At 44.7% G+C, this 19,059-nt stretch overlaps 1 protein-coding gene across 5 annotated transcripts in view; it reads right to left on the bottom strand.

The window, feature by feature from the left end:
• Window positions 1–19,059, bottom strand: part of FAM184A (family with sequence similarity 184 member A) — a 384,174-nt gene that overhangs the window by 354,696 nt on the left and 10,419 nt on the right. For 3 of the 5 annotated variants that reach the window (XM_073575925.1, XM_073575924.1, XM_073575926.1), the window contains exon 1: window positions 15,146–15,535. In XM_073575925.1, coding sequence (XP_073432026.1) covers window positions 15,146–15,325 — 180 coding nt within the window. In that variant the 5' untranslated portion in view covers window positions 15,326–15,535. Of the gene's footprint in view, window positions 1–15,145; window positions 15,538–19,059 lie in introns of those variants that run through there. The other 2 variants (XM_073575923.1, XM_073575927.1) reach the window with 2 other exon arrangements.

The following is a 19,059-nucleotide window of genomic DNA, read 5'->3' as shown; positions in this document are numbered from 1 at the left end:
ATATTAGGTCAAGGTTCTCCTGTGGCATGATGTTTTGTAATTTGCCTTTATAGCGTGGATCCAGGATGCTGGCCAACCAGTAGTCGTCATCGTTCATCATTTTGGCAATGCGGGGGTCCCTTTTTAGGATCCGCAAGGCATAATCTGACATGTGGGCCAATGTTCCCGGTGTCAATGATGCACTGCGAGTGCTGGGTGGAGGAGCACTTTCTGGCAAATCCACATCCCTCCAGTCACGCACAAACCCTGTACCAGACCTTGCCACGCCAACATTTTCACTTGCCCCACGAGATGCATCCTCCTCCCCTAAGTAATCATCCCCATCATCATCCTCCTCCTCCTCTTCTTCCTCCACCTCGTCCAGGAGAGGTACCTGAGCAGACAATGGCTGAATGTCATCAAGGATTCCCTCCTCCTCTTCCTCCTCATCAACATTGGCTGCAGACGCCTGCTCCTTAAGGTGCGTCAAAGTTTGCATGAGCAGACGCATAAGTGGGATGCTCATGCTTAGGATGGCGTCGTCTGCGCTTACCAGCCGTGTGCATTCCTCAAAACACTGAAGGACTTTACAAAGGTCTTTCAGCTTCGACCACTGCACACCTGTCAACTCCATGTCTGCTCTCAAAGTGCCTGGCCGTGTATCCTCCCACAAATGCATTATGGCCTGCCTCTGCACGCACAGCCGCTCCACCATGTGCAGGGTGGAGTTCCACCTTGTTGCAATGTCGATAATGAGGCGGTGGTTGGGAAGGTGGAGCAATCGCTGCAGCTTCTGCATACGAACGGAGTGTACAGGCGACCGGCGGATGTGCGCGCACAGTCTTCGCACCTTCTGGAGCAGGGCTGTTAACTCCGGATAATTTTTGAGGAAGCACTGCACCACCAGGTTCAAGGTGTGAGCCAAGCAAGGTATGTGGCTGAGTTTTGAAAGGGCTATGGCTGCCACAAAATTACGGCCGTTATCACTAACTACCTTGCCTGCCTCAAGATGTACACTGCCCAGCCATGACTCAGTTTGTCGCTTCAAGTACTCGGCCAGCACCTCGGCGGTGTGTCTGTCGCCCAAACACATCATCTGCAACACAGCCTGCTGACGCTTTCCACTAGCTGCTCGATAGGGGGACACATCGTGTGCAACAGTGGCAGCTGCAGATGGAGTGCTCGTACGACTGCGCTCTGTGGACGAGCTTTCGCTTCTGGAGGAGGAGGAGGAGGAGGAGGGTCGAACGCCTACAGCCAACTGTTTCCTATACCGTGGGCTAGGCAGCACTGTCCCACCACCGCTGTCCCCTGTGGACCCTGCATCCACCACATTAACCCAGTGCGCAGTGATGGACACGTAACGGCCCTGGCCATGCCGACTGGACCATGCATCAGTTGTGAGGTGCACCTTTCCGCTCACTGACTGCTTGAGTGCATGGACAATGCGGTCTTTCACATGATGGTGGAGGGCTGGGATGGCTTTGCGAGAGAAGTGGCGACTGGGTAGGTCATAGCGTGGTACTGCATAGGCCATGAGTTCGCGGAAAGCTGTGCTTTCCACCAACCGAAAGGGCATCATCTCAAACGAGATTAGTTTGGCAATGTGGGCGTTCAAACCCAGTGTACGCAGATGAGAGACTGAGTACTTTCTTGACCTACTCATAGTTTCTGGGAGGGTGAGCTGGACTTGAGAGCTGCATATGGTGGAAGTAGCGGTGGACAGGGCGGACTGAGAGAGGGTTGATGATGGTGATGGAGTTGGTGTTCTTTCTGATGGCCTAGAATCAGTCTTCCGTTGATATAACAGTGGGATTCCCTGACTGCTGTGGTCTTGCAACGACACCTCAACATTTGCTGCTGTGCTAACCGGTGGACTTACAGTGGGGGAAACAATGTAGCGTTGCTGACTACCTTCGTTGTGATCAGTTGCACATGTGGCACTTGAGGTTTGGTGTTGTGTCCACGCTTGCAAGTGCATGCTGGTTAAATGTCTAAGCATGCAACTGGTATTCAAATTTTTCAGATTTTTCCCTCGGCTAAAGGTCTTTGCGCACTTCTTACAGATAACCTTGGCCTGATCATGAGGATTTTGGTCAAAAAAGTGCCACACTGCACTCTTCCTACTTTGGCAGACATTTTGCGGCGTAGCACGCTGTGATCTTTTGACCCTCTGGCAAGCTGTCCAGCAACTCTTTTGATGTTTGGAACCTGTCTTTGGAGTGCTCCGGGCCTGCCAGATAACAGCTGTTGTGATGTCGATGTCTGCTGTGGATGCTCCTCATCTGAGCTATTGGAAGCAGCACCCTCTTCCCCCAATGGATGCCAATCTGGGTCAACAACTGGGTCATCCATCACCTCCTCTTCTATGTCATGTGCACCTTCCTCTGTGTCACCGTGTATGGTGGTATAGTGTGCGGGAAGGGGCACCTGAGTCTCATCAGGGTCAGAATCTGGCTCTGTACACTGCGAGGACAATGTAGTGCTCTGAGTGAATGTACCAGCAGAATCATCCATCAGCGGCTGTGCATCAGTGCACTCCATGTCAGATTCATCTTGGCCTGGGTAATTCACCATTTCACTTGATAATCCAGGCATGGTATGTGAAAACAGCTCCATGGAGTAATCAGTAGTATGGCCTGCGTCATCCTTCAATCTTGGTTGGGGTGAAGGACACAAGGAAAGGTGTGGTTCATGAACATGAGCCTCCAATGACGACTCAGTGCTTTTACTTTTTACAACTGAAGAAGAGGAGGCGATAGAGCTGGAGGCTGAGTCAGCAATGTAAGACAAAACTTTTTCCTGATGCTCTGGCTTTAAAAGCGGTTTGCCAACTCCTAGAAAACTAAGCGTTCGAGGCCTTATGTAGCCAGACGATGACGCAGGGTCAGCACCTCCTGCATTCGGTCCTATTTTGCTCTTGCCACTACCATCAGATCCACCACCAACACCATCATTACCAGCTGCCAACCCCCGCCCGATTCCACGGCCTCTTCCACCAGCCTTCCTCATTTTTGGTAGAAATGTAGACAAAATCCAACAAACTATATAGTAATGTAAAACAAGGTACAAGGTGTCTATAGGACAGGGGAGATTTTGAATTTCTGCAGACACTTGTGGATACTGGACACTTTTGGATTGTGTGAGGCCCACTGATATCTGAGCGCTATGTGACAGGCTCGTTGGCACAGCTGTGACCAAAGTGACTAGAGGATAAGGGAGATTTTGAATCTCTGCACACACTTTTGGACACTGGACACTTTTGGATTGTGTGAGGCCCACTGATATCTGAGCGCTATGTGACAGGCTCGATGGCACAGCTGTGACCAAAGTGACTAGAGGATAAGGGAGATTTTGAATCTCTGCACACACTTTTGGACACTGGATGGACACTTTTGGATTGTGTGAGGCCCACTGATATCTGAGCGCTATGTGACAGGCTCGATGGCACAGCTGTGACCAAAGTGACTAGAGGATAAGGGAGATTTTGAATCTCTGCACACACTTTTGGACACTGGACACTTTTGGATTGTGTGAGGCCCACTGATATCTGAGCGCTATGTGACAGGCTCGATGGCACAGCTGTGACCAAAGTGACTAGAGGATAAGGGAGATTTTGAATCTCTCCACACACTTTTGGACACTGGACACTTTTGGATTGTGTGAGGCCCACTGATATCTGAGCGCTATGTGACAGGCTCGATGGCACAGTTGTGACCAAAGTGACTAGAGGATAAGGGAGATTTTGAATCTCTGCACACACTTTTGGACACTGGACACTTTTGGATTGTGTGAGGCCCACTGATATCTGAGCGCTATGTGACAGGCTCGATGGCACAGCTGTGACCAAAGTGACTAGAGGATAAGGGAGATTTTGAATCTCTGCACACACTTTTGGACACTGGACACTTTTGGATTGTGTGAGGCCCACTGATATCTGAGCGCTATGTGACAGGCTCGATGGCACAGCTGTGACCAAAGTGACTAGAGGATAAGGGAGATTTTGAATCTCTGCACACACTTTTGGACACTGGATGGACACTTTTGGATTGTGTGAGGCCCACTGATATCTGAGCGCTATGTGACAGGCTCGATGGCACAGCTGTGACCAAAGTGACTAGAGGATAAGGGAGATTTTGAATCTCTGCACACACTTTTGGACACTGGACACTTTTGGATTGTGTGAGGCCCACTGATATCTGAGCGCTATGTGACAGGCTCGATGGCACAGCTGTGACCAAAGTGACTAGAGGATAAGGGAGATTTTGAATCTCTGCACACACTTTTGGACACTGGACACTTTTGGATTGTGTGAGGCCCACTGATATCTGAGCGCTATGTGACAGGCTCGATGGCACAGCTGTGACCAAAGTGACTAGAGGATAAGGGAGATTTTGAATCTCTGCACACACTTTTGGACACTGGATGGACACTTTTGGATTGTGTGAGGCCCACTGATATCTGAGCGCTATGTGACAGGCTCGATGGCACAGCTGTGACCAAAGTGACTAGAGGATAAGGGAGATTTTGAATCTCTGCACACACTTTTGGACACTGGACACTTTTGGATTGTGTGAGGCCCACTGATATCTGAGCGCTATGTGACAGGCTCGATGGCACAGCTGTGACCAAAGTGACTAGAGGATAAGGGAGATTTTGAATCTCTGCACACACTTTTGGACACTGGATGGACACTTTTGGATTGTGTGAGGCCCACTGATATCTGAGCGCTATGTGACAGGCTCGATGGCACAGCTGTGACCAAAGTGACTAGAGGATAAGGGAGATTTTGAATCTCTGCACACACTTTTGGACACTGGACACTTTTGGATTGTGTGAGGCCCAATGAAAATCTGAGCGCTATGTGACAGGCTCGATGGCACAGCTGTGACAAAAGTGACTAGAGGATAAGGGAGATTGGATTGCTTTTAAAAAAGCAGTTTGCGGAGCAGTGGGTAAACAGCAATGCAGGAATGTCAGGAAGCCTTAGAAGGCAGCCCAACAACCAACACCACTGATACACCACTATATAGCCTCCCCTTGCACTGCACACACAGTGACTGGTGTGTTGTGCAGGCCAAATTGCTAGCAGCAGAAGCAGTTTTTTTTTCTTCTCAGCAGGACAAAAAAAAAAAATTGGGATTGCTTTTAAAAAAGCAGTTTGCGGAGCAGTGGGTAAACAGCAATGCAGGAATGTCAAGAAGCCTTAGAAGGCAGCCCAACAACCAACACCACTGATACACCACTATATAGCCTCCCCTTGCACTGCACACACAGTGACTGGTGTGTTGTGCAGGCCAAATCGCTAGCAGCAGAAGCAGTTTTTTTGTCTTCTTCCCTGCCTAACGCTCTCCCTACAGAATCAGCAGCAACCTCTCCCTATACTAAGATCGGCAGAAGTAAGATGGCGGTCGGCGTGCACGCCCTTTTATACCCCCTGTGACGCCCACCAAAGCAAGCCAATCACTTGCATGCCCTTCTGAAAGATGGTGGTGACCCGTGCCTATGTCATCACGTTGCCCACAGTGTCCGTGGATCCTGATTGGCTGAAAAAGAGCGCAAAACAAACTTTTGAAACGCGACTTTGGCGCGTAAGTCGCCGACCTCGTGGCCGACCTTATCCTAGGGTCGGGTTTCGTTTCATGAAACCCGACTTTGCCAAAAGTCGGCGACTTTTGAATTTTTTCGACCCGTTTCGCTCAACTCTATTCATTGGTTACAGAACCCGTTTCTCAAAATTTGCCATGGAGTTTGGCAACTGAACTATGGGTGATTGAAGACATGTCTAGTAGTGACATCCGAGCATGCTAGTGTGCTGAGTGTCTTCGGCGTGCTCGAAAAATATCTTCGAGTACCCGTGGCTGCATGTCTCGCAGCTGTTCGACAGCAGCAACACATGCAGGGTTTGCCTAACAGACAGTGGTTCTATGGGAGCAGTGGTGTAATGTGCGATCCCACTCCGTTCACTACACTACTACTCCCATAGATGTAGACAGAGCTGGATCACACATTACACCACTGCTTTCATACAAGTGGATGGAATGGTATCACATTTATTGACAACCCCCACACCCAAAAAAAACCTTTCAAAGTAATTACAAACTAATTTTCATTTTATTGAACCCCCTAGATTTTCATATAGTCCTACATATTGTGCATTGGGCCCCACATAGTGCACAATACAGTATAATGAGTCCCAGATAGTGCACAATACAGAATAAAGACTAGAATCACAGTGCAGCGCCATTTCATTGGTGACTGCATTGTGATCTCCGCAAGCTACTGGGCCAGAGAAGCAGTGTGAACCATCGGTGAGTATCGGATGAGGCGGTGTCAGTATCAGGGCCAGGCTTGGTGCCTTTCTGCAAAGGCAGAAATATGAGGGGGGGGGGACATGGAAAATGACAGTAAGTCAATCCCCACAGCACTTTCCATGTCTCTCTCCCCACACCCCTTTCCATGTCTCTCTTCCCACACCACTTTCCACATCTCTCTCCCCATACCACTTTTCATGTATCCCTCCCCACACCACTTTCCATGTCCCCCCCCTTCATATTTTTGACTGTGCACAAAAATACCATGTCTGGCCCTTCACTGCCGCAGCCCTGATACTTACCAATGGATGAAGTTGTCGCTGCTCCTACAGCCCACAATCTTCACTGCTGTCTGCTGCTCCTCTAGACTCCACACAACCCAGGACCTGTTTTAAAGGAAGTGAACAGTACAGCTTCCGGTCTCAGGTCCTGGCGATAGAAGGTAAGTGGAGCTCAGCAGTGTGCTACAATAAAATGGCACCCGGCTACACCTACAGCTGTGAATTGGGCAGCTAACAGAGGTGTGCCCAGTTTACTGCTGATGTAATGTAAGGTGTAGGGTCGGCGTCCAACCGCTGTCTCCTATGCCCAGGGGTTGCCGTATTTACAGACTGTAAGTGTTGTGCAGTGACACTTACAGGCCTACAAAGCAAAATGGCAGCCCTCAGTGGCTGTATTAAACATTTATTTAAAAAAACAAACAAACAAACAACAAATACAATTTAATGAAGCACAGGTTAAAACAACATGTTATGTAAAACATTTTTAGTTTTAACCCCTTAAGGACCAGGGGTATTTCCGTTTTTGGGTTTCCATTTTTTTGCTCCCCTTTTTCCCACGGCCATAGCTTTTTTATTTTTCCATCAATATGGCCATGTGAGGGCTTGTTTTTTTTGTGGGACAAGTTGTCCTTTTGAATGGCATCATTGATTTTACCATATCATGTGCTGGAAAACGGGACAAAAATTCCAAATGCGGTGAAATTGCAAAAAAGTGCAATTCCACAATTGTTTTTTGGATTTTTTTTTACCATGTTCACCAAATGCTAAAACTGACCTGCAATTATTATTCTCCAGGTTATTATGAGTTCACAGAGACCACCAAACATGTCAAGGTTCTTTTTTATGTAAGTGGTGAAAAAAAAATGCCAAAATTTGTAAAAAAAAAAAAAAAAGTTGCCATTTTCCAGGCCCAGTAGCGTCTCCATTTTTTGGGATCTGGGACTGGATGAGGGCTTATTTTTTGTACGCCGATGTGACGTTTTTATTGATACTATTTTGGTGTGTATACGATCTTTTGATCACCAGTTACTGCATTTTATTGCAATGTTGCAGCGACCAAAAAAACGTAACTCTGGCGTTTCGATTTTTTTCTCGCTACGCCGTTTACCGATTGGAGTAATTCTTTTTATAGATTGATAGATCGGGCGATTCTGAATGCAGCGATACCAAATATGGGCATATGTGATTTTTTTTATTGTTTTATTTTGAATGGGGTGAAAGAGGAGTGATTTGAACTTTTATATTTTTTTAATATTTTTAAAAAGATTTTTTTTTACTTTTTACTTGCTTCAATAGTCCCCATGGGAGACTAGAAGCTGTGATCATCCGATCGCTTGTGCTACATACAGCAGGGCTGCAGCTCTGCTCTATGTAGCAGACATGCTCACTTGTTATGAGTGCCGACCACTGGGCGGCGCTCATTGCTATGCAGCTATGACAACCACAGTGGTCTTCTGCTGACCTTGGGTTGTCATGCCAACCCATGGGCGACCTGCAGTCATGTGACATGGGCGCCGATAGGAGGACGTAATAACGTGCTTCCTGCACGTGCATGTTAAATGCTGCTGTCAGAGTTTGACAGTGGCATTTAACATGTTAACAGCCACGGGTGAATCACGATTCCACCCGCAGCTGTTCCTGGCACATGTTAGCTGATCAGATCAGCTGTAATGTGCCAGAAAAGGTTTGGGCTCATCGCCGGAGCCGACACCAAACAAGGGGAGAGTCCATGATTGGACGATAAGGGGTTAAAAATTAAAAATACAGTACCTTCCCTATGGCGCCATCATGGGATTTTCCAACTTCCTCCATCCAGGAACCACAAACTGATAAGTTAACCCGTTATTTGAACTTCTACTATTGTTCTATTACTGTATACATTTTGTTCACTTATATTCCCTAACCTTCTCTCTCCCTGTGTGGAGTATTCACTGTGATAATAACGCTTTATAAACAACCCGTTAACTCTTGCTCTGCCTCCTGCTTGTCACTGCATCACACATTCCTGCTAGAACCTTACATGTAGACAATACAATAATTTGAAAGGGCCCAGTGCAATGCTTGCAATTTCCCTCTGGTGGTATCACAGGCAGATTTACCACTTGCTTCCAGATTTCAACACATATTACAGCTTCCGCTGGAGATCATAGCAACGGGAAAATAAATAATATATATATATATATATATATATATATATATATCCTTTTAACAAATAGAGATTGATTGTCCAAAGAGAAGCCCTTTGTGATATTAGTGGAATGTAGACCTAATTACATTATTGCTTGCCATCGCTCCTGCTCATTCATATAACTAGGAGTTAATAAGTGTTAATGCTTAGTACCCTTGATGTATCTAGGTCATAGTGTCTGACAGGATGATGTCAGAATGTGAAACACACGGGAACAGCGCACTCTTCCAATTTAATACTGAATCAGACGGTTCTTTCTTTAACCACATGATAATAATCATATGTAGTCTGATATAATAAAATCAATACAATAAGCTCAGCCTTTCCACTTCCAGCAGAATTTGTGCGTTTGAGTATGAAAGCCTTGAGCTGAACTTGATGTACCACCGAGTCTGGATGGCAAGCCAGCTAAGATTTCCCTTCTGGCTAATGTTCATTTATACATACACGCGCCCTTATCCAAGGATTTCAGCTGCTCGTCTCCCCAAGTTTCCTATAAATATAAGGTATGTACGCCAGTATGCAAGCATAACCTGATCTACTATTTTGCTTAGGAGAAGATTTTATAAACTAAGCATAACCACATGAAAAGAGATGAGACAAAAGTGTTTATGGCTTCCTAGTTATCAGTACACAAAGAGACCATCGACATGTCTCCATTTTCCCATGGAAGACAGGCAGTAACTGGTCTCCTGTGTATTCAGAATTCCTGAGAGGAGGCCAGGTGTAAAAGACAGTATCCACACAAGTCATGTTCAACTGGAGGCACTCCTGGACTTTAACTGCTATGGAAGATGCCAAATACTGTCTAACTTTGATTTATTTTAGAAGTACTTCTAAAAAATATCCTATTAAAAATAGTACATTGATATATCGAAGTGCCGCCCTATAACATCTAAAAGAAAAGCAATCTCAACAATGTATAAAAAAACAGTATATAAAAGATCTGTAATTCTAGTAACAAATGTATTCAGTAATCAATGCATGCTTTACCGTCCACTGGGTTATATGTATTATATAGACAACTAGCTGAAGAGCCCGGCGTTGCCTGGGCATAGTAACCAACTGTGGTTAGTCATAACAAATTATAATGATTATATTGCACATAAAAACATTTCACATCATATATTCAACCCTACAGATTTGCAACACAAATTAACTAAACGATTACCTAAGTATTGATAGTATTTTATTTTCAACTCATTCAAGAGCCTTTTGATAAACAACATTTTTGGTTTTTCCTTTCGGAGCAAAGATGAACAGATTTTTGGCAGTTCCAACTCTTGAACAGAGCACGTAAAGTTGACCATGAGAAAAGCATGGAGATTGCAAATCGATCCCTACTACTTTCAAGGACTGTCCCTGAGCATTGTTAATGGACATTGCAAATAGCAGTTGAACTGGAAACTGGAGACGTTTGAAATCAAAAAACAAATCAGATGGAATGAGTGGAATTCTTGGAATGAAAATGTCCTCTCCTTTGGCACATCCTGTTTCTGAGCTGTGTATCTAACCCTATCCTGTGTGATAATGTCTGCTGAGCTGTGTACCTAATCCTCTCCTGTGTGATACTTTCTGCTGAGCTGTGTATCTAATCCTATCGTGTGTTACTGACTGCTCAGCCGTGTATCTAATCCTATCCTGTGTGATACTGACTGCTGAGCAGTGTATCTAATCCTATCCTGTGTGATACCGTCTGCTGAGCTGTGTATCTAACCCTATCCTGTGTGATACTGACTGCTGAGCTGTGTATCTAATCCTATCGTGTGTTACTGACTGCTCAGCCGTGTATCTAATCCTATCCTGTGTGATACTGACTGCTGAGCCGTGTATCTAATCCTATCCTGTGTGATACTGACTGCTGAGCCGTGTATCTAATCCTATCCTGTGTGATACTGACTGCTGAGCTGTGTATCTAATCCTATTCTGTGTGATACTGTCTGCTGAGCTGTCTAATACTATTCTGTGTGATAATGTGTGCTGAGCTGTGTATCTAATCCTATACTGTGTGATACTGTCTGCTGAGCCGTGTATCTATTCCTATCCTGTGTGATACTGACTGCTGAGCCGTGTGTCTAATCCTCTCCTGTGTGATACTGACTGCTGAGCTGTGTATCTAATCCTATCCTGTGTGATACTAACTGCTGAGCCGTGTATCTAATCCTATCCTGTGTGATACTGGGCTCCCCCTGCAGTCTGTGTCAGAGGGTGGTCTGTGTTGGCACGGTAATAAATTGTGTTATTTCCAGCTTTACAGAAGGACGATAACACCATAGAAATGATAAGAATAATAGGCAAAATTGTTTGGCGAATTGGAACGCGTGGGGTTAAAATTTCGCCTCACAACATAGCCTATGACGCTCTCGGGGTCCAGACGTGTGACTGTGCAAAATTTTGTGGCTGTGGCAGCAACGGTGCAAGTGCCAATCCCGGACATACACACATACATACATACATACACTTTTTCCCCATTATGTACGTAGGGGCAAAATTGTTTGGTGAATTGGAACGTGTGGGGTTAAAATTTCGCCTCACTACATAGCCTATGATGCTCTCAGGGTCCAGACGTGTGACTATGCAAAATTTTGAGGCTGTAGTTGCGACGCTGCAGATGCCAATCCCGGACATACACACATACATACATACACACACACACACATTGAGCTTCATATATTAGATTGCCAGAGACTAGGCCTGCAAAGAAGGTAAAGGAAAGTCACTCATTAGACAGGTCTTTAAAAGGGTTGTCTCGTAAACCCCCCAGCAAGCAAATGAGTAGGCCAGGGGAAGTCACGGCCAATGCATTTTTTTCTGCATGAAAATTATAGCAGTACATGGCGCCCATTCAGTAAAATGGCTATCCTAGTAATACAAGTCCACGCATTTAGTGAGCTCCGTTTTTGGTCAACGGATGGTGTCCATGCAACCTAAGAGGCCTTCAAATAAAGAAATGGGCCAAGAGCAACGTAAATGTTTATTTATTTATAGATATGTATAAATTTGTGTAAATATATTATGTATAAACATGTCGTACATAGTGTTGAGCATTCCGATACCGCAAGTATCGGGTATCGGCCGATACTTGCTGTATCGGAATTCCGATACCGACATCCGATATTTTTTCAATATCGGATGTCGGTATCGGAATCGGAAGTTCAAAGTTGATTGACAGCCTGACGTCATCATGATGCGCGGTGTGTGCGCATCATGATGCGCCGTCATTTCGGGCCTTCCGGGGGTCTCTGCCGGCCTGCCGGGGGGCTGTGCAGGCTCCGGTGGTCTGTGCCGGCCTGCCGGGGGGCTGTGCAGGCTCCGGTAGTCTGTGCCGGCCTGCCGAGGGGCTGTGCCGGCCTGCCGGTGGTCTGTGCAGGCTTCGGGGGGCTGTGTCGGCCTGCCGGGGGGCTGTGCCGGCCTGCCGGTGGTCTGTGCAGGCTCCGGGGGTCTGTGCTGGCATCGTCCGATGGGACTACAAGTCCCATCGGGCGATGCCTGCTACCATGACAGTGATTGACACATTAGCCAATGATGGGACAGTAGTAGTCCTATCATCCGAAATTCCCACGCAGCAATGGCATAAAGTGAGACTAGGGACTTTATTTTTTAAGTGGCGGAGGAATACAGTGCAGAAGGATACCTACCTTCCGTCATTGGATTCCTGCAGCCCGTAGAGAGCGGCAGCATCAGCTGATGCTGCAGTTCTCTACCCAAGATCGTCGTGGGACACACTCGTGGACTGCTTCGGATCATGGGTGAGTATTTTTGTGGTTTGTTATGTTAATATTTATTCCGTACACGACAATGGCTTCGGGGAACAATGTGACAAGTATTGGTAAGTATGTTACTCTATGTTATATGTACTGTATGTCTATGTATGTATTGTATGAATGTATTGTATGTAGCATGCATGTAGTATATATGTAGTATGTATGTAGCATGTAGTATGTATGTAGCATGCATGTAGTATACATGTAGTATGTATGTAGCATGTAGTATGTATGTAGCATGCATGTAGTATATATGTAGTATGTATGTAGTATGTATGTAGCATGTAGTATGTATGTAGCATGCATGTAGTATGTATGTAGCATGCATGTAGTATGTATGTAGTATATATGTAGTATGTATGTAGCATGCATGTAGTATATATGTAGTATGTATGTAGTATGTAGTATGTATGTAGCATGCATGTAGTATGTATGTAGCATGCATGTAGTATATATATAGCATGCATGTAGTATGTAGCATGTATGTAGTATGCATGTAGTATATATGTAGTATGTATGTAGCATGTAGTATGTATGTAGCATGCATGTAGTATATATGTAGTATGTATGTAGTATGTATGTAGCATGTAGTATGTATGTAGCATGCATGTAGTATGTATGTAGCATGCATGTAGTATGTATGTAGTATATATGTAGTATGTATGTAGCATGCATGTAGTATATATGTAGTATGTATGTAGTATGTATGTAGCATGTAGTATGTATGTAGCATGCATGTAGCATGCATGTAGTATGTATGTAGCATGCATGTAGTATGTATGTAGCATGCATGTAGTATATATGTAGTATGTATGTTACATGTAGTATATATGTAGTATGCATGTTGCATGCATGTAGTATATACTTGTAGTCCCATCGGACGATGCCTGCACAGCCCCCCGGAGCCTGCACAGACCACCGGCAGGCCGGCACAGCCCCCCGGCAGGCCGGCACAGACCACCGGAGCCTGCACAGCCCCCCCGGCAGGCCGTCACAGCCCCCCGGCAGGCCGGCACAGACCACCGGAGCCTGCACAGACCCCCTGGCAGGCCGGCACAGCCCCCCGGCAGGCCGGCACAGACCACCGGAGCCTGCACAGACCCCCTGGCAGGCCGGCACAGCCCCCCGAAAGGCCCGTACAGACCCCAGAGAGGCTGTACAAGGCAAAAATAGGGTTTTTCTTATTCCGATACCGGAAGTCCCATAGACTTGAATGGGACTTCCGGTATCGGAATCGGCGATACCGATACTTTTTTTTAAGATCGGCCGATCCATTCCGATCCGATACTTTGAAGTATCGGACGGTATCGCTCAACTCTAGTCATACATATTTAAATAAGACTAGGAATTGTCATCTTTTCCTTAGTTTCTCTGCACTCGGATCGGAGCTGCATGTATTTCTATGCAGCTGAACGCTCCGGTCCGAGTGCTGGCGGCAGTGCCGGGTATTGATGTGCGAGACTCGTCCGAGTTTCTCGCATTTGAGTAAATTAGCCCTAAGGTATTGGTTCTCAAATGTAACGTTACTACTCCTGTCATCAAGTCATTTATAGCAATCTATAGTCTGTGAATGAAATTCACATTATCGTTAGCTGTGAATCTGGAATCTGAAAAAGAGCAGAAGGACATGATATGTAGTAACTTCAATTCCCCAAATATCCTACTACGTTTTCAGAATTCTGTGAAACTACACAACTAACTCCTTTAAGGCTCGTTTTCCATTGTGTTTCAAGACTATAGACAAATGTACAAATCTAACAATTACACCTATGTGGACCTCGACTGTCTCACAATATCCCAAAAAGGTGTCCTCTGGTAATTTGCTTGATATCGATATAACCCTGGCTACAGCTGTATTGAAAAAATGTATTTGAATGTGCTTTTCACTACAAATGAATACAAAAAAGGGAAAAAAGCATACACCATCTGGTGTACACTTCTGCCAGTCATTGCAAGACGATGGCAACTGTTTAGGCAAATGATTGCATACATTTGCCCATATTTTTAATGTGACTTTTGCCATGTTGTGGTTTGGCCAACTAGAAGGAATGGGTGGGCGCTGTCCGCTCACTGACTGACAATGCTCACCTAAGACTTGCATAGGCAATCGGTAACCTAGAAATAAGTTATTTCAAGGAATGTACAGTCGAATATAACAACACAGAATCATGACTGTCATCAACGGGGAGCAACAACCAAAAACGTCTTCAATGCATTGACTGTTCGATTTTCCATCAGCGATACTGAATGCTATCTGTAGGGAAGATGACATCTATGCAGCTCCTGATGAGTATATTTTATGCAGTAATAACATTCCATTTATTCCTAAAAGTTAGCACCGTTATTATTTTTCTCCAAAGTAAATATTTGCATAATATTTGAAAACAATGTGTGTGTATATATATATATATATATATATATATATATACACTGTATATATATATATATATGTATATGCACACACTAGCACATATATATATATACACACATACATACTTCATCAGTTAAAGCGCTGTACATCAGCATACATTTCACAAATGGTTTTAGAAGCCAGCGCTTTAAAGGCCATAACTAGCATGCGTCCCAGCATCATTAACCCTTTCCATAACTGCTCATTACCTTTGTCAGCTGTGCTATCTTCTTGCTCATTTTAAGGTGCAGGTCTGCTGTATACTCCATACTCAGTCCAGCTTGATGTGCCATTACACCAGGAGATGAGGGCACAAACTTGGCAGTACTGGTAGAAGCCCCTCCACCGTAGTAATGCTGTTGCTGATGCCAGCTCATCCCTGTCGCCATCTTCACGTCTTCAGATCCCTTTTGCCTCCCCCCTATAAAACAGTTAGGGCGGGTGAGAAACTGCTGATACTCCAGAGACAATAAAGCCACCGTGGTATATGAATTAGGAAAGAGCAATGTGCTGATGTGCAGCCTGAGGGTTGTGACTGTGCCCAGTGACTGAGGCAAGCACTGCTTACTCACCCTCCCACCTCGGTGTGCGAGGATAACACAGGCTCAGTGTGGATGAACGTCCAATGAATGAGCATAGAATAAGGGGGGTGCGCAAGAGCAGAGACGGAGGTGTGTATGAGCTCTCAGATACAATTTACCATTTCTGACAGGTGTACAGTCCCCATGGATGGTGAACAATGTGCAGATATATTTTCCAAAATTAAAAACGTTCTATTAAAAAACCATTGTGGATCTCAAAGGAACAGAGCAATAAATGTCCAAGTGATTCAGTTTCAAGTGTATGGGAGTGAAAAACTTCAGAAAATCAGCCTAAAATTAAAATATATATGATACCTGTCATAATACATCTTAATTCCACAGAACATCTCAATTACTACTCCTAATTATCACAGAGAAAAGATTTTGTCCCCATTCATGTGTTTTTTTACCCTTTCGCGCGCGAGCCTGTATTTGCCTTCGTGACCAGGCCAATTTTTTCAATTCTGATCACTGTCACTTTATGATGTAATAACTCTGGAACGCTTCAACGGATCCCACTGATTCTGAGAATGTTTTCTTGTGATATATTCTACTTTATGATAGTGGTAAAATTTCTTTGATATGACTTGTGTTTATTTGATTAAAAAAAATGGAATTTTGGTGAAAATGTTGTAATTTTAAAACTTTTAATTTTTATGCCCTTAAATCAGAGAGCCATATCGCACAACATAGTTAATAAATAACATTTACTACATGTTTACTTTACATCACCACAATTTTTGAAACATAATTTTTTTTGTTAGGGAGTTATAATGGTTAAAAGTTGACCAGAGATTTCTCGTTTTTCCAACAAAATTTACAAAACCATTTTTTTTAGGGACCACATCACATTTGAAGTGACTTTGCGGGACCTATATGACAGAAAATACCCAAAAGTGACACCATTCTAAAAACTGCACCCCTCAAGGTGCGCAAAACCACATTTAAGGAGTTTATTAACCCTTCAGGTGCTTCACAGGAATGAATAGAATGAAGAAGGATAAAAATTTACTTTTCTGTCACAAAAATTTTCCTTTAGACCTAATTTTTTTTACTTTCACAAGGGTAACAGGAGAAAATGGACTGTAAATTTTGTTTTACAATTACTCCTGAGCATGCCGATACCTCATATGTGGGGGAAATCTACTGTTTGGGCACACGGCAGGGATCGTAAGGGAAGGAGTACCATTTGACTTTTCGAATGTAAAATATGCTGGAACAATTAGCAGTTGCCATGTCGCGTTTGGAGAGCCCCTGATGTGCCTATATAAAGAAACCCCCAACAAGTGACACCATTTTGGAAACTAGACCCCTTAGGGAACTTATCTATATGTTTATTGAGCACCTTGAACCCACAGATGCTTCACAGAAGTTTATAACGTAGAGCCGTGGAAATAAAAAAACAACATTTTTCACAAATAAATCCTTTTAGCTTCATATTTTGCATTTTTGTAAGGGTAAAAGGTAAAATTGTTCCATACAATTTGTTGTGCAATTTCTCCTGAGTATGCCAATACCCAGGATGTGGTGGAAAACCAATGTCTGGGAGCACGGCAGGGCATGAAAGGGAAGGAGCGCCATATTACAGTGCAGGCTTTGCTGCATTGGTTTGAGGGGGCCATGTCACATTGGCAGAGCACCTGAGATGCCAGAACAGCAGAAACCCCCGTAAGTGACCCCATTTTACAAACTACACCTCTCTTTTTATTTCAACGCTCTTTTTATTGAGTTTAGGTTTAACAAATGAACAGTGATGAAAACAAGTCATAGTCACAGAAATTTAGACCTTTTGAGTCAGAGCAAGAGAACATATCTCTTCGTCAAAACAGTGTACTCAAAAGGCAACATAAGCAAGAAGGACACATTTGGTGACTCAGTTATAATCACAAAAACAAGCTAACTACAGAAGTAAAGACAAACTACACCTCTCAATGAGTGCATCTAGGGGTGCAGTGATCATATTGTCACCACAAGTGTGTCACAGAATTTGATACCATTGGGTAGTGAAGAAAAATAATTACATTTTTACCACAAAAAAATTGTTTCAGCCCCAGATTTTACATTTTCACACTGGGAAATGGGTAAAAATGGTGCAAAATGCATTACACAATTTCTTCTGAACTTGGCAATACCCCATATGTGGCTGTACAGTACAGCTTAGCCACACAGCAAGACTCTGGTGGGACGGAGCGCTATTTGACTCTTGAGGAACAAATTATTATAGAATAGTTTCAAGACTCTATATAAAGAGCTAGAAAAGCAGAATTCCCCCCCCCTCATGCAACCCTAGTTTGGAAATTACACCCCTTTAGGAATTTATCTACAAGTGTAGTGATGATTTTGACGCCATAAGTGTTTTCCAGAAACAGGCAGCAGTGGATGTTGCTGAGGGAAAAATGCAAACTGCCATTGTAGTGACCAGTACGCTGAAGTGACCAGTACGTTATACTCAGCCCCTGCTTCTGGATACATGTACCCATAAGTTAGGCGGGCTCTCATCACTACAGAAATGCCAAACATGTGGATGATATATGTGGTTTAGGTACACTGTGGGGCTCAGAAGGGAGGAGGACATTTGAATTTGGGAGCGCAGAATTTCTTTTGGCGGGTGAGAAACCATTTAGCTTTTCCAGAGCCTTTATGCTACCAGTAACGTGGAAGCCCCCTTTATTTCCGTTAACAGATGACAGACCTGAATGGGGACTTGCTTTTTTTGTGGAATAAGTTGAAGCTTTTATTGGGAACATTTTACATAACGCTTGGGGTCACATTTATCTGGCACTCTCTCTTACTTTGGGGTTTCCAACTAAATTTCTGAGTGATGTGACAGATGAAACCCCCGATCCATTCACTATAATGAGGTAGCAGAGTTACTCTGGACTCTGTCTAGCCTCTGTTTAGCGGTGTTGTCACGGCTCTGGATGGGATTTCCCTCACCGTCCTTCTAGGGTTAATTTTGCATTGCCTCCCTTTGGTTTGGGGAGGGCTATATTTACCCACCCCTGTGCTGGACTTGTCATCAGTGATATTTCCGTTCTTGGCTGAGCAGTTGACCCTTGTGGTTCCTGTGTATACTGCCTGTTCTTGTATGCTTGTATTGTGTATGACCGGTCCCGTCCCTCGTTTTGTATCTGCACTTAGACTCTGTACCTTCTGTCTTATCTCTGGTTTTGACCTTGGCTAATGATCCCTGACTATTCTCTCGTTTGTGCCCTTGGTGACCGCGTTACCCTTTCTGGCTTCTGACACCGGCTTGTATTATAACCACGCTGTCTGTCTCGTGCCTTGGTTACCACGTTACCCTCTGGTCTGACCTCGGATTGCTTGACTCCTCTCACGGCTCAGCCGGCTCCCGTCGCCGTTCTCGGGAATACGGGGTTTTGCCTCGCCTCCAGCCACTCCCCTGGTTATCACGTGTTGCAGTTCCTGTTAACCTGTGGCGCACTCACCGCCGCGGCCACACTTTACAGCAGGAGTCCTCCGGCTTCCTCCGCCCTTCCCTGGGCACACATTCTGACTCTGGTGCTGTGTCCATTACAGGT

This window comes from Dendrobates tinctorius, unplaced genomic scaffold, assembly GCF_039654945.1.
Source record: "Dendrobates tinctorius isolate UK_male_01 unplaced genomic scaffold, ASM3965494v1 ptg000046l, whole genome shotgun sequence".
NCBI classification, from domain to species: domain Eukaryota; kingdom Metazoa; phylum Chordata; class Amphibia; order Anura; family Dendrobatidae; genus Dendrobates; species Dendrobates tinctorius.
Note: the sequence above shows the minus strand (reverse complement) of the source record. Positions and strands in the feature narration are given on the sequence as shown.